General features: G+C 39.4%; 1 protein-coding gene across 1 annotated transcript in view; it reads right to left on the bottom strand.

The window, feature by feature from the left end:
* Positions 1–23,549, bottom strand: part of rnf13 (ring finger protein 13) — a 265,621-nt gene that overhangs the window by 145,884 nt on the left and 96,188 nt on the right. The window contains exon 4 of the mRNA XM_073041583.1: positions 6,675–6,800. Coding sequence (XP_072897684.1) covers positions 6,675–6,800 — 126 coding nt within the window. The remainder of the gene's footprint in view (positions 1–6,674; positions 6,801–23,549) is intronic.

Genomic DNA, 23,549 nt, shown 5'->3' with positions numbered 1-23,549 from the left:
CTTTAAAATTTTTAATACACTCCCATCCATCGTGAGGAGAGTAGATTCTCAATGGTTGAGATTTTTCAGGAAAAATTATCAGCTTTGCTGGAAAGCGAAGGGAGGGATTTAAATCTAATTTATACATTTCACTCATAACTTCTCGATATTTCTTTCTTTCGGCAAAGATTTCGGGGGGGGGGGGATAATCTTCAACTATACGAATATGAGATGAATTAAAGAGTAATGTCCGTTTCTTTCTGGCTTCTTGAAGAATAGCTTCTTTAGTCGTGTAATAATGCAAAGAAAGTACAACTGCTCGAGGACGTAATTTGGCTGAATGGCGAGAGAATGGAATTCTGAGGGCTCTGTCGATTAAGGGGCTAGTTTTGAGGGTCTCATTGAAAAGTGAGTACATCATATCTGAAAAGAATTTTAACAAATCGCCAGCTTCAGTATTTTCAGGCAGTCCCAGAATACGCAGATTCTTCCAACGCCCTCTACTATCTAAATCAACCATTCTTTTCTTTGTTTTAGATAGTTCCGAGGTAATTTCATTGATTTTCTTTTCCATCGAAGATATCTTCATTCCTTGATCTTTAATAGTTTGCTTGAATAAATCATGCTCGCTCTCAATTCGGGTTGTAGTCTGCTGAAGTGTTTGAAGTTGAGAATCCAAGTTTTTCAGCGAGTCTTGAATCGTAGAAATAGCTTTTTCGAGCTTCCTGTTTGAACCGGTCAGCCTATCAATGTTAATATTAAGCGATCCGAATTCCGACTTCATGTCTTGTATTGAAGAAAATATTCCCGCTAGTGTAACAGGTTCCTCCGTTTTCTTGGTTTGTTCCGTTTACTCCATTTCGGGGAAAGTCTTGCCACTTCTTAATTCAATACCAGAACGACTTTTTTCGGCCATTGTAATTAAGTCGTAAAATCCTTCAGTAGAAGTAGTAAGTCATTAGAACTAAAAGGGATCTGTTAGTGGGATATAAAATATATTAAAAGAGAGAGAGCCGCTAGAAACGCGACCTACTCCACATGCTGCAAAGATGGAGAATCCGCGATGTTTCGATGTATGGGTGACACATTAACCTTTTCCCTTTCAACAGACATCATCACAAGGCTAAACAACTTCAGCAGGCATTTCAGTTTAAAATATAAATTCGATGCATTCCATATTATGGATAGCCTGAAAAAGATAATTTTGCACATCACAGAGTAAAAGGTGTTAGAGCAGAGAGGAAGCAATGGTTCTCACTCTTCTCACACCAATTACTTTTCTGGGATTCACTGCTCCCTTGGGACCAGAAACTGAAATATTGAATGTGCATCTATGTGAAAACAGTGTAATTTGCATCCACTCAATGAATGCGGCTAACTTGTTATAGGGAATATTGCACTCTCATTCTCTGAAATGGAAGTTCAATTTTACTGAGCAGTCACAGTAAGTGATCAGACTTCCCTGACTGAAAACGCATTATGGAATCATTAAATTGCTTTGACATTTTGTTAAACAAGTAAAAAAGGATACAGAAATTGGTCCAGACTGTGAATCTCAATTGTCATTTCAGCAATCAGCTCTCCAAGGAAGATGTTATCTTCACCTTTGCCCACTCACCTTCCACAATCTTCAGTACATCATCCAGTATTTCAAACAACTCTGGTATGATGATGCTGCTACAAAGCACCTTCTTCCAGCTTCTAGAAAACACTCTTCCACAGAGGCTGGGTGAGACTAGAAGCAGAAGTCATGGGTTAAAGATGAAATGTTTAAAGGGTCCATGAGAGGCTCCATGGGTATTCATAGGCTGAAGGGTGGTAGTGGGGATGAGCTCCTACTGTTAAACAAACGCTCTTCATGGCGTGTGTCTCAAACAGCCTCTGACAACCAAGTCCAACTCCTGGCCTTCACGTGTGGCATAGTTTTTATGCCCGGCGGAGCTAGGCAGACCACTGGCACCTTAAAACCAGTTGCTCCGGGCAGATGGAGCTCATTAACCACGAATGGTAGCTCATCCAGGAGAGGGAAAACTCCAATTTCAAACCTCTGCTGCCTTGCGGCTATACTTGCTCACAGGAAAGGCTTTGGGAGTAAACCCCGAGGAAAAATGCAGAGTCGGAGTCCTGAAGGCGGCTGACTGCTGTACCCAGCACCGGCACGGCAACTCCTGCGATGCTGCTGGCACCAAACTGTATCGACTTTCGTCGTTCCTTTGGACCTGTCATCAGCATGGAGAGGGTGGCAATGGGCAACAGATGGATCTCCATATCACTTGTGCCCTGGAGAGACCACTCCCAGTGACTACCAGAGGCGCAGTACCCATGGTCAACCACGGCCAACGGAGGCCACACCATGAGAGGGAACCTCTTTACTCAGAGGGTGGCGTGAGCATGGCACAAGCTGCTAGCAGAAGCAGTGGATGCAGGTTTCATTTTAAAGTTTAAGAGAAGTTTGGATAGATACATGATTGGGTGGGATTATGGAAGGTTACAGTCTGGGTGCAGGTTGACAGGACTAGGCAGAATAATATTTTGGCATGGACTATACAAGCTGAAGAACCTGCTTTTGTGCTGTAGTGTTCTATGACTCTCATGACCTGGCTGATTTGTCCATATCAAAGACCACAGTTCTCACAGCATCTCCTGTGCAAAAGAGTCCTGGAATAAAATGGTCAATACAACTTCCATCTTTCAGCTTCTCTCTTCTCTCTATCCAGGGTACCAAACATATCTTACAGCAAAGTAATGCCTAGGACAATAAAGTCTTCCGCATTTACCAAGGAAACAAAATGCAAATTGGCCAAAATGCCTTACAATAGATCTGTTAAATTCACAACTGCAAGCCCAAGATAACACTTTAAGTTTCCTTCCCATTCTACATCAACAGTGCTGAGTTTAAGGGTTGACAGTTTCAAAACCCACAGCCATGAAAGTTCACCAATGCTTCTACTTCAGGAGGCAAAAGAAATTTATTGTCTCTGTCAACCCTTACAAATTTTTAATTGTTGCACCATGGCCTCAGAATAAAGGGACATACATTTAGAACAGAGGTGAGATCGAATTTCTTTAGCCTGAGTGTGATGAATCTGTGGACTCATTGCCATGTGTGGCTGTGGTGGCCAAATCACTGGGATTATTTAAAGCAGAGGTTGATAGATTCTTGGTTAGTCAGCGCGTCAAAGGTAACAGGGAGAAGGCAGGAAAATGAGGTTGAAAGGGATAGCAAATCAGCCACAATGGAATGATAGAGCAGAGTCGATGGACCGAGTGACATTATACTACTCCTATTTCTTATGGACTGAGAGAAAACATTCAATCTGGAGCCATAAGGACCTGGTACAACAACTGCTCTGCACATGACCACAAGGAACTGCACAGAGCTGTGTACACAGCTCAGTACATCACAGAAATCAGCCTCCCCTTCAAGGACTGTTTAATACTTCTCACTGTCTCAGTAAGGAAGCAGGTGTAATCAAAGACCCCACCAATGGTGAACATTCTCTCTTTTCCTCTCTCCCATCAGGCAGAAGACACAAAAGCAACACACAGAATGCTGTAGGAGCACAGCAAACCAGGCAAATCCATGGAAATGAACAAATAGTCGATGTTTTGGGCCAAGATCCTTCTTCAAGACTGGAAAAGAAGAGAGGAAGATATCAGAATAAAAAGATCGGGGGGGGGGGAGGGAGAGGAGAAGAAGCTAGGTGATGGGTGACAGAATATAAGGTGTTCTCCTCCACTCTGAGGGTGATCTCATTGTGGCAGAAGAAGAGGCCATGGACTGACATGTTGGAATGGGAATAGGAATCAGAATTAATATGTTGGGGCACTGGGAGCGGAGGTGTTCGATGAAGTGGTTCCTCAACTCATGACGGGTCTCACCAATGTACAGAAGGCCACAACAACAACCTCTTACTCAATGTCAACAAGACCAAGCAGCTGATTACAGACTTCAGGAGGAGGAAACAAGAAGTCCATGAGCCAGTCCTCATCAGGGGATGAGAGGAGGAAAAGATCAGCAACTTTAAATTCTTCAGTGTTATCATTTCAGAGAACCTGTCCTCAGCCCAGCACACTAGTACAATTGCGAAGAAAACACAGCAGCACCTCTACTTTCTTAAAAGTTTGTAAAGATTCAGCATGACATTCAAAACTTTGACAAACTTCTATAGATAAGTGGTGGAGAGTACATTGACAGGCTGCATCACACCCTGGTATAGAAATACCAATGCCCTTGAATGGAAAATCCCACTAAAAATAGTGGATATGGCCTAGTCCATCATTGGCCTCCTCACCATTGAGCATATCTACTTGGAGCGCAGTCACAGGAAAGCAGCATCCATCAAGGACCCCCACCACCCAGGTCATGCTCTCTTCTTGCTGCTGCCATTGGAAAGGTACAGGAGCCTCAGGGCTCACATCACCCAGGTTCAGGAACAGTCATTTCCCCTCAACCATCAGGCTCGTGAACCAGTGGGGACAACTTCACTCGCACCATCACTGAACTGTTCACACAACCTGTTCACTTTCAAGGACTCTTCTTCTCATGCTCTTAATAGTTATTGCTTACATATCAATATTATTATTCCTTTTTTCTTTCCTATTTGTCTTTTGTACACTGGTTGTTTGACTGCCCTGTTGGGCTCAGGTTAGGGTAAGGATTCGGACTTTCATTCATTCTATTATGGTTCTCAGATTACTGAGTATACCTGCAAGGAAACAAACCTCGGGGTTATATATGGTGACATATGCAGTATGTACTTAGATGTTGGCAGCATGCACTCAAAGTTAAATAGGGATCATTGGATCCTGTCCATGTAGGTTTCTTCATGGTAGTTTCAATTGTTGCTATTTTTTTTAAAAACAAGGACATACAGTAAACGCAGAAAGGTGCTGGAAAGGGGCCTGTAGCATCACGGAAGATCCCACCCACTCTGCTCATGGACTTTTTGTCTGTCTCCCATCAAGGAGGAGGCTACGTAGCACCCACACCAAGTCAACCAGACTCAAAAATAGTTACTTTCCCCAAACAGTAAGGCTAACCAACACCTCCACCCAACAAACCACCACTCCACACACCCCCAACCATCATTACTTCATCATTTCCTGTCAGTCACCTTATGTACGCACAGCTCTGGGCTTAGAGTCACTTCATAGACATACAAACAATCTATCTTGTGTATTTACATATATTGTTTTTTTTATGATTGTGTCCTTCATCTTTTTTTTGTGCTGCATCAGATCCACACTAACAATTATTATTTTCCATTACACTTATGTACTGGAAATGACATTAAACAATCTTGAATTAGTTGGGCAAGAACGAGTTGGGATGAAGGGCCTGTTTTTAATGCTACATTTCTCTATTAGTTCTGTTGCCCTGTAATTTTAAAATGTAAATTTAAAGGCCTTTGTTGGTCATAGCTGTAATACATTATAGAAAGCAGAGAGCATGGACATATGACTGATACAAAGGGGAAGAATTCAAATAGGGCAAATTAAGCAGGTTACTTCCCCTTCCCCCTCTCCTGGAGAACATTTACATTTTCTTTTTTACTTTTAGTGAGGCACATTCAAGTAGTGTGGTGGCATGATGACGTATGCCATTCACTTAATTTTACATAAAATGAATTATTTAAACAAAGAATAAGTAGTCAAACAAAATATTTATAATATTACTCAAGTATTACTGAAATATTAAATACACAATGGCTTCCTTGCACAATCTGTTTACAATTCAAGCACTCACATGCTGAATGAACTAAACTTCTAACTCCAAGGGTTGTGTGCCATATTTGTCAGTCATTCTGCATTGTCCATTGTTAAGTGGTAAATGTTACATTTACAAGTGTCAATGCTTTTCTGGTGATAAGACAGATTTTTGAATGTATGAGAACATTCACTCAATGACAAAGTTACTTTAAACCAAGGAAGTCAAAGATAGTACGTGTTTGCATTTATATTTGGGTTTAGATTTAAATATTTAACTGGCATCTGACCTCCAGTATTTTCGGTTTGCTGCTCAATATTTACAGCATCTGCAGAATCTCATGCTTAAAATTTAAGAATCTGATTGATGTACACAAAAAAAGCATACAAGAATAAAGCAATACAAATCTTTCTCCAGACTTGACTGCATGTACACCTTACTTCCAACTGGTAAGTGCAGCAATTTTATTAGTGATCTATCTCTGTGCAACTGTCTTTACTAAGATGGCCTTTCATACCTAGTACCACTATTTTGTTTTACAGGTACATTTCCAGTAGGACACACAACAATTCATAATCGCAAACTGAATTGATGTCAAAATTGTCCCTATGAGCACACAGTTGTGTTCTGCCATATGAAGCTCTTTACGAAATACTCTTTACAAAGAGTCAGCATTTAAAATCACTCCCAGTCAAGTAGGCAGGCAGGCTGAATTCTTTGGGTCAGCATTTCATTAACCAGTGATAGATACATCTAGTTGAGAAAGACTTTCCACTTGCAAAGCATTTTCTGCCCCATTTCCCAGCCCAATATGCTTACTGAAGGTACATATCAGTTATCACAGTACCAGTCAGGTTATTCATTAACCTGACTACATTATATGATGTTTATGTGATCATCAAAAGCTGAACTGGAAACATTCAAGTGAACTTAAACCCAGTTAAAATCCACGCAAACGTTTTTGAAAGTCCCAATGGTAACTTACCTTGATATCAAAATTGCAGTCAAATCTTCTAATCAGAACAATGAAATTGACAGAGGTGTTTTCCATTACTGGTGGGGAGATAATAGGTTCACAAGCATTCTTTGGTCTTGAATACACAAGAAAACCCTAGAGATAAAATAAGAACAAAAATAAGGGGAAGTAGTTTAGTATTCTTAAAATGCACATCTTAATTTTGATAGAATGACAGGCAGATAAAAATAATCGGTCAAAGTTATTGATACTAGAGCGTACAATCATCACAGCGATATTTGATTCTGCGCTTCGCACTCCCTAGAGTACAAATCGATAGTAGATATAATAAAAATTTAAATTATAAATCATACATAAAAAATAAAAAGTAGAAAAGGGAAAGTAAGGTAGTGCAAGTCAGGTCCGGGTATTTGGAAGGTACGGCCCAGATCCGGGTCAGGATCCGTTCAGCAGTCTTATCACAGTTGGAAAAAAGCTGTTCCCAAATCTGGCCGTATGAGTCTTCAAGCTCCTGAACCTTTTCCCGGAGGGAAGAGGTGTGTTGGCTGGGTGGGTCGTGTCCTTGATTATCCTGGCAGCACTGCTCCGACAGCATGTGGTGTAAAGTGAGTCCAAGAATGGAAGATTGGTTTGTGTGACGTGCTAGGCTGTGTTCACGATCTTCTGCAGCTCAAACTTACACTCAAAATTACATACAAAAGTACACTCAAAATTATGTGTTTCACTTGTCAGAAGATTGTTTTTCTCATTTCCCATCTTGATGCAGAAAGTTGCAAATTTGCCTCCCCAGCATCAAGGACATCTTCAAAAGGTGATGGCTCAAAAAGGAGGCATCCTTCATTAAGGACCCCTATCACCCATGGCATGCCCTTTGGTCATTGCTACCATCAAGGAAGCAACGCAGGAGCCTGAAGACACATATTCAATACTTCAGGAATAGCTGCTTTTTCTCCATTACCAGATTTCTGAATGGATAATAAATGCATGTGCACTACCTCATTATTTTCTTGCTCTCTTTTTCCACTACTTATGTAATTTAATATATGTATATATTATAGTAATTTATAGGTTTATTATGTATTATACTGTACTGCTACCCAAAACAACAAATTTCATGACATATGCCAATGATATTAAGTCTGATTCTGATTCTGCTTGTCCAAATCTGTTGAAGTTGCTGTTGACTACACATATTTCTGGGTAACAGCCAGCTTTTGATTATTCACAGCTGCCTTCTTGCATTTTCAGATAACACATATCCAAGCTGGTCAGAAGATGCCCCAGTTATCCTGCATCAACAGTATCATCAAGCAGCAATTACTCGATTATGACACACTCACTGATGCTCTGCGCACCTTCCACTCCAACTGCTCAGCAGAATTCAAAGGATAAAGCGAGAGCAACTTCCCTCCACATCAACGGAGCAGTTTATGTTGGTGAAGTCAATGGGAATGAAAGGTGAATGAGGTAGAGTCGCATTTGAATCCTTTTTATCCCTACCCCTATGTTACTGGAGTTCATCAGGTCAGTGACCATGGTCAGAATTTGCTGGAACCCTCTCTACTTCAAAGTTAAATTATTAATAAAAATATGTATACCATATACAAACACCATTTCCAGAAAAGTTGGGATAGTTTCCAAAATGCAATAAAAACAAAAATCTGTGATATGTTAATTCACGTGAACCTTTATCTAACTGACAAAAGTACAAAGAAAAGATTTTCAATAGTTTTACTGACCAACTTAATTGTATTTTGTAAATAAACACAAATTTAGAATTTGATGGCTGCAACACACTCAACAAAAGTTGGGACAGAGGCATGTTTACCATTGCGTTACATCACCTTTCCTTTTAATAACACTTTTTAATCGTTTTGGAACTGAGGATACTAATTGTAGTAGATTTGCAATTGGAAATTTTGTCCATTCTTGCTTGATATAAGACTTCAGCTGCTCAACAGTCCGTGGTCTCCATTGTCTGATTCTCCTCTTCATGATGCGCCATACATTTTCAATAGGAGATAGATCTGGACTGGCAGCAGGCCAGTCAAGCACACACACTCTGTGTCTACAAAGCCACGCTGTTGTAGCCCATGCAGAATGTGGTCTGGCATTGTCCTGCTGAAATAAGCCTGGACGTCCCAGGAAGAGACGTTGCCTTGATGGCAACATATGTCTCTCTAAAATCTTAATATACGCCTCAGGGTCAATGGTACCTTCACATACATGCAACTCACCCATGCCGTGGGCACTGATGCACCCCCATACCATCACAGATGTTGGCCTTTGCACCTTTCGCTGATAACAATCAGGATGGTCGTTTTCACCTTTGACACAGAGAACTCGATGTCCGTTGTTTCCGAAAACTAGCTGAAATGTGGACTCATCTGACCACAGCACACGGTTCCACAGTCTTTCGGTCCATCTGAGATGAGCTCGGGCCCAGAGAACTCGCCGGCGTTTCTGCATAGAGTTGATGTATAGCTTCCTCCTTGCGTAATACAGTTTCAAGTTGCATTTCTGGATGCAGTGATGGACTGTGTTAAATGACAATGGTTTTCCGAAGTACTCCTGAGCCCAGGTGGCTATAATTGTCACAGTAGCATGACGGTTTCTTAGGCAGTGCCGCCTGAGGGCTCGAAGATCACGCGCATTTAACAGTGGTTTCCGACCTTGCCCTTTACGCACTGAGATGTCTCTGAATTCTCTGAATCTTTTCACAATATTATGTACTGTAGATGTTGAAAGACCTAAATTCTCTGCAATCTTGCATTGGGAAATGTTCCTTTTGAACTGACTAACAGTTCTCTCATGAATTTTGGCACAAAGGGGTGAGCCACGACCCATCCTTGCTTGCAAAGACTGAGCCTTTGATGGATGCTACTTTTATACCCAGTCATGATACCTCACCTGCTACCAATTAGCCTGCTTAATGTGGAGTCTTCCAAACCAGTGTTACTTGAATATTCTGTGCACTTTTCAATCTTATTTAACTCTGTGCCAACTTTTGTTGAGTGTGTTGCAGCCATCAAATTCTAAATTTGTGTATATTTACAAAATACAAGTAAGTTGGTCAGTAAAACTATAGAAAATCTTTTCTTTGTACTTTTGTCAGTTAAATAAAGGTTCACGTGAATTAACATTTTTTTTTTTGTTTTTATTGCATTTTGGAAAATATCCCAACTTTTCTGGAAATGGGGTTTGTACAACCTTGAGGATTCACTTTCTTGTAGGCACCCACAGGCAAACAAAGAAACACAATATAATCCACAAAAAGCAAAGACCAAAATACATCCAATGTGCAAAAGAGGGCAAATTGTGCAAAAAAATATAATTAACTCCGAGTACATGTGCTGCAGAGTGCACAGGCTGCGAAGTCAGTTCAGCACTATGGTGAGTGAAGCCCGTCCAGAAGCCTGAGGCTGCAGGTCAACAACAGTTCCCGAACATGGTGGCATGCCACCCAAGACTCCTGCAACTCCCACCCGATGGTAGTACCAAAAACAAAGGGAGACGGGTCAATGCAGGCAGACGGGACAGGCTCAGGTTGAAGCTGTATTCATCGAGATACAAAGCACATCAACATCCAGGATAACACAGCTTGTTTGGAAAAGCACCATATCTATCATTCTAAAGACTCAATTCTGTACCAGCACAATGTGACTGGAGTGTATACAATTTACATTTTCAGCCCCCTCACTGGACTCGTATCAAAATTTGGCTACTTCGCTGACCCTGCTAACAGCCACGGGACTCAGCTGTGAGAAGGCCACCTTTCATTAATAATAGGTGTCTAGGTTCAGTACGATTTAGGGCTCAACCAAACAGGAACGTCGCAATGTTCGGATTAAAGAAACCTCCACCTGAGTGAATGCTGCGGAAAATACTGCCTATACACAATTGTTGGTCGGTAAGAACGAACAAACCGTACACCACATAAAATTATAAAGAAAGTACATTTACAAACTTCAGCTTTATTGAGCAGTTAGTAGGAAAAAGGGAAAAAAATTACAGTAAACCAGTCTAAATGTGCACATCGTCGGAGCTCATCTTGAAGTCTTTTTACTCGAGCATTGGACCCACAGTCTGCGTGAGAGCACACAACACATTCCAAATGTCACTCAAAATCCATCTCAAACAAATGGACACTCTCTTGGAATTACTGGCCCTTCCTCCTTGGAGCCATTCAGCTGTACAAAGCACCTTTTATGCACCAAGGACACTCCTTCCCACAGCGACCTCAGCTATCTTTCCTCCTGTCCCCTCCGCAGCTCCCACCAAAGAGATCAAAAACTCCACCAGCATTCGTCACAAACCTCTCTTCATCCAGCTTTTTTTTTTTAATAAATTTTTTATTGAATTTTTAAATAGTTACAAAAGGAAAAAAAAATTATCAACCCTTCCCCCCTCCCCCCTAACATAACCCTGCAGAAAGAGAAAAAAAAGAGAGAAGAAAAAAGAAAGAAAGAAAGAAAGAAAGAATGCCTGGATATCAGAAGATCCCCACATGCTCCATGGAGTTCATAATAGCTTTAGTATATATATTTATTTCTTTCCCCAAATAACCAATAATTTTATCTTCAGAGCACCTATATATTTAATCCTATCTTTTGTAAATAAGGGTGCCAAATTTTCAGAAATATTTCATATTTATCTCTTAAATTATAAGTAATTTTTTCAAGTGGAATGCAGCTGAAAATTTCATTCTTCCAACAATCTATACTTAAGTATGAATCCGATTTCCAAGTAACTGCAATAGCCTTTTTGGCTTCTGCCAATGCAATTTTTATGAATTCTTTCTGATATTTATTCAGTTTGGATTTCGGTTTTATCCCTTCAATATCGCCTAGTAAAAATAATGTTGGATTATGTGGAAGTTATGTTCCAACAATTTGTTCCAATAAAACTCTTAAATTTGTCCAAAAAGGTTGAATTTTGAAACAAGACCAAGTAGAGTGTAAAAAAGTACCAAATTCGGGCGGAAAACCATCCTCTCCTGGGGATTTATTACTCTGAAGTGATCCTAAAGCTTCTTTGACCTCTTTTAATGTAAAGGGCATATCTAACCCCTTCTGTTCTTCCAAATTCAATTTTGGAAGAATTATTTGTGACAAAAACCTTTCTATCTCGACATTATCATTTTGTGATTCTGATAGATACAATTCAGAATAAAATTCTTAAAAGTTTCATTAATTTCTAAAGGTTTATAAGTAATTTTATTTACACTTGTTCTAATTGCATTTATCATTTTGGAAATCTGGTCTGTTTTTAACTGCCAAGCAAGAATTTTGTGTGATCTTTCACCTAGTTCGTAATATCTCTGTTTAGTTTTCATAATTGCTTTTTCTGTTCGGTATGTCTGAAGTGTATTATATTGTAACTTCTTGTTAACAAGTTGTCTTTGTTTTTCTTCTGTCATATATCTTTGAGATTCTTTTTCTAATTTTGTAATCTCTTTTTCCAATTGATCTATTTCTACCATATATTCCTTCTTAATTTTAGAAGTATAACTTATTATCTGGCCTCTCAAATATGCCTTCATTGCTTCCCATACTATAAATTTATCATCAACTGAATGTAAATTTGTATCTAAAAAAAACTGATCTGCTTTTTCATGAAATCAAAAAAATCTTGATGTTTTAATAATATTGAATTAAATCTCCATCTGTAAATCGATTCCTCTTTATCCATCATTATCATTGTCATTGTCAAGGGGGAATGATCTGACAGTATTCTCGCTTTATATTCCATATTTTTCACTCTGTCTTGAATATTCGTTGATAATAGGAAAAAATCTATCCTTGAATAAGTTTTATGTCTATTTGAATAAAATGAGTAATCTCTTTCTTTTGGATTAATTCTTCTCCATATATCAATCAAATTTAAATCTTTCATCAATGATAAAATTAATTTTGCTACTTTTGATTTTGTAACAACCGTTGTTGATCTATCTAAAACTGGGTCTAGACAAAAATTAAAATCTCCACCTATTAATATTTTGTCATGTGCGTCAGCCAAATTCAAAAAGGCCTCTTGTATAAATTTTACATCATTTTCATTTGGTGCATAAATATTCATAAGAGTCCATAGTTCTGAAAAAATTTGACAATGTATAATTACATATCTCCCCACAGAATCAATTAATTCATTTTGTATTTTAATTGGTAAAGTTTTATTAACCAAAATTGCAACTCCCCTCGCCTTTGAATTAAATGAAGCTGCAATAACATTTCCGACCCAATCTCTCTTTAATTTCTGATGTTCTATCTCTGTTAAGTGTGTTTCTTGTAAAAAAGCTATATCTATTTTCATTTTCTTAATGTATGTTAAAATTCTTTTTCTTTTCACCGGTACATTAAGCCCATTAACATTAAAACTTTAAAAATTCAGTAAATTAGTCATTATTTTTAACAGGGTTACTCCAGTCTATAGTAATACCTAACTTTTCAACTTTCGTAGTACCTTGGGGAATCTTTTTAAAACACGTGTTGCTATGTGTCTTTCTCCCCCCCCCCCCCCCGATTGTCCAGGCAAAGAAAGAAAGGTTAAAGAAAAATAGATTATAAAGAAAAAAATAACAATACCCCCCTACTAATGTTGTGAATAAAAAAAAACACAACATTACCCCCCTCCGTTGTACGGGTCATGGTAATCGCCATGATTACACACGTGAATCCCGTAGCAATCAATCTGAAGTTCCCCCAGCTTCCCCATAACATAAAAAAGTATATACAAGAGAAGAAAAAAATAATATCACTACTCTCGATTAATATTTCTCAAATTTTTATCTTTCTCCCCCTGTATCATATAATTAAGAATATATTTAAATATTCTTCTGTCCTTAAACATCCATCAACTCCATTCACTGCCCCTGTCTTAATCTTTAATCCGTTTCACTTTTAAATCTTTGACTGTGATTAGCAAATATTTGGGAGTTCTTGTGCAAATTCCTCCGCATCCTGATAATCAGTAAAAAGTCTTCTTTTTCCGTCAGCCAAAAAAATTATCAGGGTTGCCAGGTGGCGCAATATAAATTTATAACCTTTTTCCCATAAAACCTTTTTCGCTGGGTTAAATTCCTTCTTTCTCTTCAAAAGGTCATAACTTATATCAGGATAGAAAAGAACCGTTTTCCCTTTTATCACCAATGGCCCGTTTCTCTTTCTGGCACATTGGACAGCCGCCTTCAGGATCTTTTCTTTATCTTGATATCTTAAGCATTTTATCAAGATTGATCGTGGGTTTTGATCAACTTGAGGTCTTGATCTTAAGGCTCTGTGAGCCCTTTCAATTTCAATTAACTGGGTTCCTTCTTCCATTTCCAAAATTTCCAGAATCCATTTTTGAAAAAAATTTATTGTATCCTCTCCCTCTATACCTTCTTTAAGTCCAACAATCTTATTATTATTTCATCTGCTAAAATTTTCAAGTACATCCACTTTTTCCAACAACCGTTTTCTTTCTGATGTCCAGGCAGAAATATTATCTTCCATTTTATTCACTCTGTCAATGGTGTCTTCCATTGTTTCTTCCAAGTTTTTAATTTTCTTGTCCATTTTGTCCTGTCTTTTCATCATTTTATCAAACATAATCTTCATATTTTTAATATTTTTTATTACTTTTAATGCTTTTAATTCATGCTTTATTTGCACCAAAGATTTTTTTATGTCTTCAATATCACCTCCAACCTCTTCCTGTTGCTCTTCTTTATTTGTCTCTTCATCTTCGTCTGATTTATCCAGAGAATCTGATTCCACCTCATACTCACTTACACTTTCAGTTCCGGTCATAGCTGGGATTTGTAGTTTGGGTTGCTCGTGTTTGCGTATGCCCCTTCCTTCATGCATGCGCAATTCCTGTTGCTCTTTTTTTTTTGGACATGGTTGATGTTGCCGCAATTTCCTGTTCTGTATCGCCGGAGGTAAATGCACTAGAGCCCGAGGCTCTTTGATGGCGGCCAGCCTTGATTCTTTTCCAACTTGTGTTGTCTTCAAAGTAGTAGTTTTCTTCTGCTTCTGTTTAGGAGACATATCTTAAGACAATCCTGAGTAGTTTATAAGTAATTTAAAAAATATTTACTAACTTTTCTTCACTTAAACATTATTTTACTGGTTTTTAAGGGAGTGCTGGATTTCCACGTCTTGATCCTACGTCATCAAGTGACGTCCCCTTCATCCAGCTTTCTCTAGAACTTTCTTCCATTTTCACCATCCTGATTGGCTGACACAACAATCCTAATTTAAACACCACAGCCCCTTTACCTGAAACTCAAACATACTATCAGCAGGACACACTGCCTCTACAAAAAGCTAATAAATTAAATACCCTACTGAATTAGCAGTAAAAATCTTAACCAGGGCATTACACATTCTACAAGATGCAGTACAGCTCTCTGAAGCTTCAGCAGTACTATCACCCAAACTTGTAACGATAAGCAATTGGATAGAGAACAGCAGCCATATGGGAAAAATTCACCCACCATCCCAACTCAAAAATAAAGTTTGGACCATTCCTTTATAACTGCTGGGTAAAAGGTGACACAGTAGTGTAGTGGTTAATGTAACACTATTACAATGCCAGCGATCCAGGTTCAATTCTACCATTGCCTATAAAGGAGTTAGTATATATTCCTCGTGATTGCATGAGATTCCTCCATGTGCTCTAGTTTTCTCCCACATTCCTGTGAGGTACAGGTTAATACGTTAATTAGTCTCACAGGTATAACTGGGTGGTGCAGGCTTGTTAGGCCTGTTACCATGTGTATCTCTAAATAAAATAATAAATCAAATAAAATCTTGGAACCATTCATCTACCCATCTGTACCTCAGTGCACAACTGCCTCACTGACTGCAACTAATAGTTTTCAATGTCCGAGCCTTTAGTTATTGTGGCATTATTCATGCAATAATTAACTTGTTTCTTGTACCATTTGCCACAACCTTCCATTTCACAAAAGCACATCGAAAATAGATAAATGGGACAGTTACAATAACATTTATTTCAGAGAAAACTAATAAGTTTCCTAAACAGATTCTTTACTCCTAGTTGAAGGTTGATCAGTAAGCCTCTGGTGGGTAAAGGAAATGTTTCAAAGGTAGCATCAAAATCAGTCTGAATAAATTCAACATCACATCTAAAAACTGATGGCATTGGGAAGACATTGCACTCAATAGATACTCTTGTTCAAGAGGGAGCTGCACTACATGAGAACAACCTCTGGTGTGGCGCACAGAACAAGTAGCAGCTGCGAAAGACTGAACAACCAAATAATCCAACCTCTAACCACAGCTCCCACTTCCTCATGGCCACACTGCACTAGAATATCCGCATCCTGGATCGGCCTCTATAGCCACCTGAAGACCCAACAATAGCCAACCCCTTAGGCTAATTCTGATTACAAATAACAAGGTTATTACTAGCTCCTAAAATTTCCCTTTACAACATTGATTTCCTTCACAAACACATGAGATTCTGCGGATGCTGGAAATCCAAAGGAACACGCAAAATGCTGAAGAAACTCAGAAGGTTCAGGCAGTATCTATGGAGAAGAATAAAATCAACATTTTGGGCTGAGACCCTTCATCAGGACCGGAAAGTAAGGGGGACTGAAGCCAGAAAAAGGTGGGGGTGGGGAAGGACTACAAACTGGCAAGTGCTTGGTGAAACCAGGTGAGGGGGAAGGGGTGAAATGCCGTGAGAAGCTGGGAGGTAATAGGTGGAAAAGATACAGTGCTGAAGAAATCTGATACGAGAGGAGAGTGGATAACGGGAGAAATGAAGGAGGGGTGACACTGGAAGGCTGTGATGTACAGGCAAGGAGAAGAGAATGGGTAAGAGGAGAGTCAGGATAGGGAATAGAAGAAGGGAGAAGGGGAGGTGGAGAAGTCGATGTTGATGCTATCAGGTTGAAAACTGCCGAAATGGATAACAAGGTGTTGTTCCTCTAACCTGAGAGTGGCCTCATTGTGACAGCAGCGGAGACCATTGACCAAAATGTCAGAATCCTTTCTTTGTGCAACAGATTCTGCCAAGAAGGCTCTTTAAATGACTTTCTTTCCCTGAAGAAACTTAACTCATTGTCTCTATAAAGCAGCACTTCCACGATACAGCTCAGTCGGTCCTGGGAATGCCCAGGATTCATACCCATGTAATGTGATCATCAACTACAGGACACCACGGCAGCACAGTGGCTAGCACAACACTTTTACAGCTTGGGGTATTCTGGTGTTTAGAGTTCAATTCTGGTGCTGTCTGTAAGGAATTCGCACGTCCACCATCACATGGGATTCCTCCGGGTGCACTGGTTTCCTGCCACACTCCAAAGACGTACCAGTTAGCATATTAACTATTCATTATAAATTGTCCTCTGTTTCGACTAGTGTTAAATAGCTGGGTGCTGCAGCTCTTTGGGCTGGAAGGGCCTGTTCCGTGCTGTATCTCCAAATTAATAAAGATCTTCCATCATGTTCCCTCCCACCACAGAATTTGGGGAACATAATAAATTTGCCCCCTTTACTATATTAAACACAATCCATTACGCATATAACTGGAGAAGTAATGATCAGCATGACAAACTTATTGAACTCAATACAGAGCCTCAAGATTAGTTAAATGGAATAGATGCGAGTTCATTCAACTCTGAATTCATTATAATGTAGTCTGCATAAACAATGTTTTAAATGTTACTGTAAGGAATAGTCAGAGAAAGTAATATTCATGTATGTCCTTTCATTTGCATTCAAAGTGTAACCATTGCTGAACACAAAACATGCTGCATCCAGAATTCCCATCTTACAATTCAATAATTGAATGTGTGAAGTGTAATTCGCCAACAATCACTGACAAAATGCGCACTTATCTTCTCCATAAATGGTGAAGTAACATTAAATGGAGCCTGTGTGGGAAGTGGTGAGTAGTTTCTGGTTTTCCTCAGCTTTACAGGGGCATCTTCATTAGCAGAATTAATGAAGATGTCAATTATAGGTTAGGGGTCTTAATGCAGAGTTCTCAGTCAGATGTAAAATCAGGACATCTGGTCTTTTCAGCCCAGCGGGAAACAAGCGATTACATCACTACCATTCACATAAACACTTCAATCCCCTTCTCAGAGAAACACCATTATCAAACTCATTAAATCTCACTGTGGCTTTTCCTTATTTCAGATCAGGTCCCATCCAGCCCAGGATACCAAAAACTGACAAGTCTGTGCACTGCCTTGCACTCAAAACAGATTCAAACTGCAACCTCCAAAACATTAAAAACTCAAGGATTGCAAAATAAGAACTGGCTCAACCATAATTTAATAGAATGAAGCAGATTTGTTGACTTTTGAGTGTTGCTTTCATACATTGTAACTTACTAATTTTAACCAATATGGTGTACTACTAAATTGTGAAAAAAAGAGAGACCTCGTTTATTGTTCACTTATTCCATTCACATGTGAAGGTGCTCAGAATATGATGCCACAAGTGCTCTGGTCACCTTGAATCATCCAAGTTTGTACGTCATCCTGATCCGTGTGCATGTGAGAGCCACATGCAGTCATGGTTTTTGACCATAGCTGAGGTATTCACCAAATATTTGAACAATGATCTTCATGGCAACTTAAAAGGCTGCAGCTCATTGTTCTATTTTTAGCCCACGTCAATGTTTCCACTTAAAACAGCTTAGTACATACCAGAAACTGACCTTTGATTTTCCAGATCCGGGTAGCTATCGTTTTAAGTAGCAGACTTTAATAAATGTGAAACTTTAATCCTATGTAAAACATTTCTGGATTATTGTTTAGCCAGAATAATGTAAACTAAACACCATATATAACACCAGTGAATTCTTACTAAATTATATCATTGGAGAAGTAATCCTGAACCTCAGACATGTTCAGCTCCTACTGCTGGAAATCATTATTTGAAAGTTGGCACATTTAAATTCAATTAATGACTTAAACGAGTCTATAATTTAAAATGGCAGTACCATCAACTTATTGCTAGATATAAACCTTCCAAAAAAAACCCTGCTATTACTACTCAGTGTGACTCAAAAATCACAGCAATCAAGTAAACTATCAACTATCCTCTGAAACACCCATTTAAGTTTTGTCCTATGAACAAAAGCTGAAGCAATCAACCACCACTGATTGCCTTGAAAAGGTGGTAAATAGGAAGTAGAGAGAGACACAATCATAGCACATCTCTGTAACATGGATCCAACAATATAAGCAAGAACCAGTCTTTAAAATGAGACAGATGAATGTATTGATATTGACAAGGAATCAGGGTTTTTAAAATGATTAGATATTGTGCAACTGTGTAAACAACACTGTTTGCTATCAGAACAGCATCTGCTATGTTTCACAGCAGGGAAGCACTTGACAAGTGGTCTAGAAACTGATCATCATGTTTCTACAAACCATGTTTGGTTCCTCAACTGTATATAGATACATTTGCTCAATACCAAGACAGAACATAGGTGAGCATGTGGGAGGGAAGATTAGATTAATTTTGGAGAAGGGTAAAATGTGGGGCATTAAGGCATTCTGGATGACTGGCCAAGTATCAGGGAACAAAGTTTAAACTAGTTTGGCAAGGGATAGCAACCAGAGTGATAGGGCTGAGGATGGGGCAGTTGGTATACAAGTCAGTGCATTGCATCATAAGACTTCCAGGAAGAACAGGCAGATGATAGGGCAAAATTGGTATCAGTGGGATATTGAAGTGTAACATGGCAACAACATTGAAAATGGTAATGAATACAGGACTTAAGATGTTATATTGGAATGCACACATTACACAGAATGAGGTAGATAATCTTGAAGAGCGGTTAGATTGACAGGTATGACTTTATGGGCATCGCTGAGACGTGGCTTAAAGAAGATCACAGCTGGGAGCGTAATATTCAAGGATACACCTTTTATTGAAAGGATGAGCAAGTAGGCAGAAGGGGTGGGATGGTTCTGTTGGTAAAAAAATGGAATCAAATCCTTAGCGGTGACATAGAGTCAGAAGATGTAGAATTCTTGTGGGTGGAGTTCAGAAACTGCAAGGGTAAAAAGACCCTAATGGGAGTTATACGCAGGCCTCCAAAAAATAGCCAGGTTGTGGGATATAAATTACAACACTAGATAGCAAAGGCGTGTTAAAAAAGGACAATGTTATGATAGTCCTGGGGGATTTCAATACGCAGGCAAATTGGGAAAATCAAGTTGGTGCTGGACCTCAAGAGAGGGAATTTGTAGAATGCCTGTGAGATGGCTTTTTAGAGCTGCTTGTAGTTCAGCACACTGGGGAAAAGCAATTCTGGACTGGGTATTGTGTAATGAAGCATGTTTGATTAGGGGGCTTAAGGGAAAGGAATCCTTAAAGAGGTAGTGATCATAATATGCAGGAATTAATTCTGCAGTTTGAGAAAGAGAAGATGAAGTATACTGATACAGAGGAGTAAAGAGAATTACAGGGGTATGAGAGGGGAGCTGGCCAAAATTGATTGAAAAGGGACACTAGGAAGGATGGTGACAGAACAGCAAATGGCTGGGGTTTCTGGGGGCAATTCAGAAAGTGCAGGATAGATGCATCCCAAAGATAAAGTCGTTAAAAGAGAGGACATGACAACCTTGCTGACAAGATTAGTCAAAGACAGCATAAAAAGCAAAAGAGAAGGCATATAATATAGTAAAAATTAGTGACACGTTAGAGGATTAGGATGCTTTTAAAATCAACAGAAGGCGACTAAACAAAGCAACAAGAGAGAAAAGATGAAATGGGAACACAAGGTAGCCAATAATATAAAAGAGTATACCAAAAGTTTTCTCAGACATATAGAGTAAAAGAAAGGCCAAAGTAGATTTCGGACTGCTGAAAAATGACACTGGAGAGGTAGTAACGGGGAATTAAGAAATGCATACAAACTTAATAAGTATTTTGTGTTAGTCTTGACTGTGAAAGCCACTAGTTGTACGCCAGTAGTTTGGGAGTGTCAGGGGGCAGAAACTAGTGTAGTTGCTACTACTAAGGAGAAGATGCTTGGAAACTGAAAGGTCTGAAGTTAGACAAGTCACCTCAATCATATGGATTACACCCAGGGTTCTGAGAGAGGTCGCCAAATAAATTGTGGAGGCATTAGCAATGATCTTTCAAGGATCGGTCGAGTCTGGCATGGTTCTGGAGGACCGGAGATTTGCAAAAGTTACTGCATTCTTTCAGAAAGAAGGGAGGCGGAAGAAAGGAAATTATAGGCAGTTAGCTTGACTTCAGTTGTTGGAAAGATGTTGAACTCCACTATGTTGGATAAGTTTTTGAGTTATTGGAAGCACATAATAAAGTAGACCAAAGGCAGCATAGTTTCCTTCAGGGGAAATCTTCCTTGACAAATTTGTTCAAATAACAGGCAGGATAGACAGAGTCAGGTTACTTGGATTTTCAGTGACACACCTGAGGCTGCTTAACAAGCCCTGGAACTGCAGGGAAGATACCAACATGGATACAAGATTGGCTGATCAGCAGGAGGCAAAGAGTAGGAATTAAGTGGGCCTATTCTGATTGGCTGCTGCTGACTAGTGGTATTCTGCAGGGGTCAGTTTTTGGACTGCTTCTTTTCACACTACATGTCAATAATTTGTACAATGGAATTGATGGTTTTATGACCAAGTTTGCAGATGTTACAGTTATAGGCAAGTACTGTTGAGGAAGCAGGGAATCTGTAGAAGGACTTATGACAAATTGGGAGAATGAGTAAAGCAGTGGCAAATTGAATAGAGTATAGGAAAGTGTATGATAATGTACTTTGGTAGAAGGAATAAAGGTGCAGGCTATTTTCTAAACAGGAAGAAACTTCAAAAATCACAGGTGCAAAGGGACTTGAGAGCCCTTACGCAGGATTCTCTAAAGGTTAACTTGCAGATTAAGTCCATTTTAAGGAAGGCAAATGCAATGTTAACATTTATTTTGAGAAGACTTGAATACAAGAGCAAGCATATAATACTTTATAAGACATTAGTCAGACCACGCTTGCAATATTGCGAGCAGTTTCTAAGAAAGGATGTGCTAACGTTTCAGTGGGTCCACAGGAGGTTCACAAGAACTATTTCTGGAATGAAAGGGTTAGTATATAAGAAGTGTTTAGAAGAATGAAGGAGGTTCTCATTGAAATCTATCAAATATTGAAAGGCTTAGATAGAGTGGTCTAGGACCAGAGGGCACAGTCTCAGATGGCCGACCGTTTAAAGCAGAGCTGAGGAGGAATTTCTTTAGCCTGAGTGTGGTGAATGTGTGGAATTCATTGCCACAGATGGCTGTGGAGGCCAAGTCATTGAGTGTTTTTAAAGCAGAGGTTGATAGGTTCTTGATTAGTCAGGGCATCAACGGTTACAGGGAGAAGGCAGGAGAATGGGGTTGAGTAGGATAATAAATCAGCAATGATGGAATGGCGGAGCAGACTCGATGGGCCAAATTGCTTAATTCTGCTTCCACATCTTATAGGCCACATAGTGAAAGATGAGACAAAGGTTATGTTAATAGAATGCCAATACTCTGAGACAGAGCATAATGCAAAAGGAACTCAAGCAGCATCTTGGAAGGAAAAGGATTGCTGAAATTTCAGGTCATCTGGCATGGATAGAAGGTAGATGGATTTCTATCAAACAGGCCTTTTGCCCCAATTGTGTACCAACTATCAAATACCCATCTATACTAATCACAGCATCCAGTTCATAGCCTTGCTGATTCAAATGCTTGCCCAACATGATTCTTAAATTTTGAAGTGATTCCATTAACTTGTCAGGCAGAATTCCCAAATCAACCACAAGTGGAGGGGGAAAAAATCTTCCTTGGATTTCCTATAAATCTCTCATTCCTCCCTTTAAACCTGTCCCCTAGTCTAAAACATTTCTGCCAAGGAGAAATATTATTTATTATTTGTGCCCCTTATAGTTGTGCATACCTGGAGACAACAGAATTTGAAACTAAACAGTGACACTATCTGGATAAGGGAAATTGACAGAAGAAAACAGTAATGAGTGGACCAGGCATTAGAACCACTGGACATTTTAGAGTTAAGAGTTAAAGATTTGGCACTGATGAAATAAATGCCCCTCACCTTAAACATATCCACAGGATCAAGGAAGGTCCCACTAATCAGACTCTTGAACAGCCCTTTGTACATTAAGATAGTATTTTGGCTTGACAATTTACCTCGTTAAGAAATTGCATTTTATTGTTTACCTGTGCTGCACTTTTTCTGTAGCTGTTACATTTTATTATGTATTGTTATTACACATGCACTGTGTAAGGAATTGATCTATATAAACGGCATGCAAGACAAGATTTTCACTGAATCATGGTACATGCAGCACTAATAGACACTAACAACGGATTGCTGGCTGGTTGCCTCAGGTTATTAAAAATAATCAGTCACACTTGATAGGCTGTCAATCACTTATAATGTATTTTACATTATCATTTCATATACAAAGTTTAAAAATAAATTATTTTGATTTCCTCAGAGATTAAAAGGTGGTGGCAGAGCTTACGAGGGATAATGGCACCTAACTCCTTTGCTTGCATCTTCGGAAACAGCTCTATTGCCTCCTTTATATCTTTCCCTTTCAAGGTTCTTTTGAAGACCCTGACCTGGAGTTACACGCAGGCTTCAGTTCTTTGCAGGAATGGGACCCGTTCTCGGGGCTCCACAAAGGCCGTTATTCGACATGCCAAAGGTTTGGCCAGAAAGTCTCGATCGTGTTCGGAAGCCTAAGATCTTGGGGCTCCGGAGAAGGGTGGATTGAGAGCCGGTGTCACGGCAGAAGACTTGTATGATGTCGGGGAGGCTGGGAAATCTTTTGCTGTGGGCCCGAAGACCTGAGGTCTTTGCGATCTTCGGACACAAACCTCG

Source organism: Hemitrygon akajei, chromosome 3 (assembly GCF_048418815.1).
Source record: "Hemitrygon akajei chromosome 3, sHemAka1.3, whole genome shotgun sequence".
NCBI lineage: Eukaryota > Metazoa > Chordata > Chondrichthyes > Myliobatiformes > Dasyatidae > Hemitrygon > Hemitrygon akajei.
This window is presented reverse-complemented; position numbering and strand designations above follow the sequence as displayed.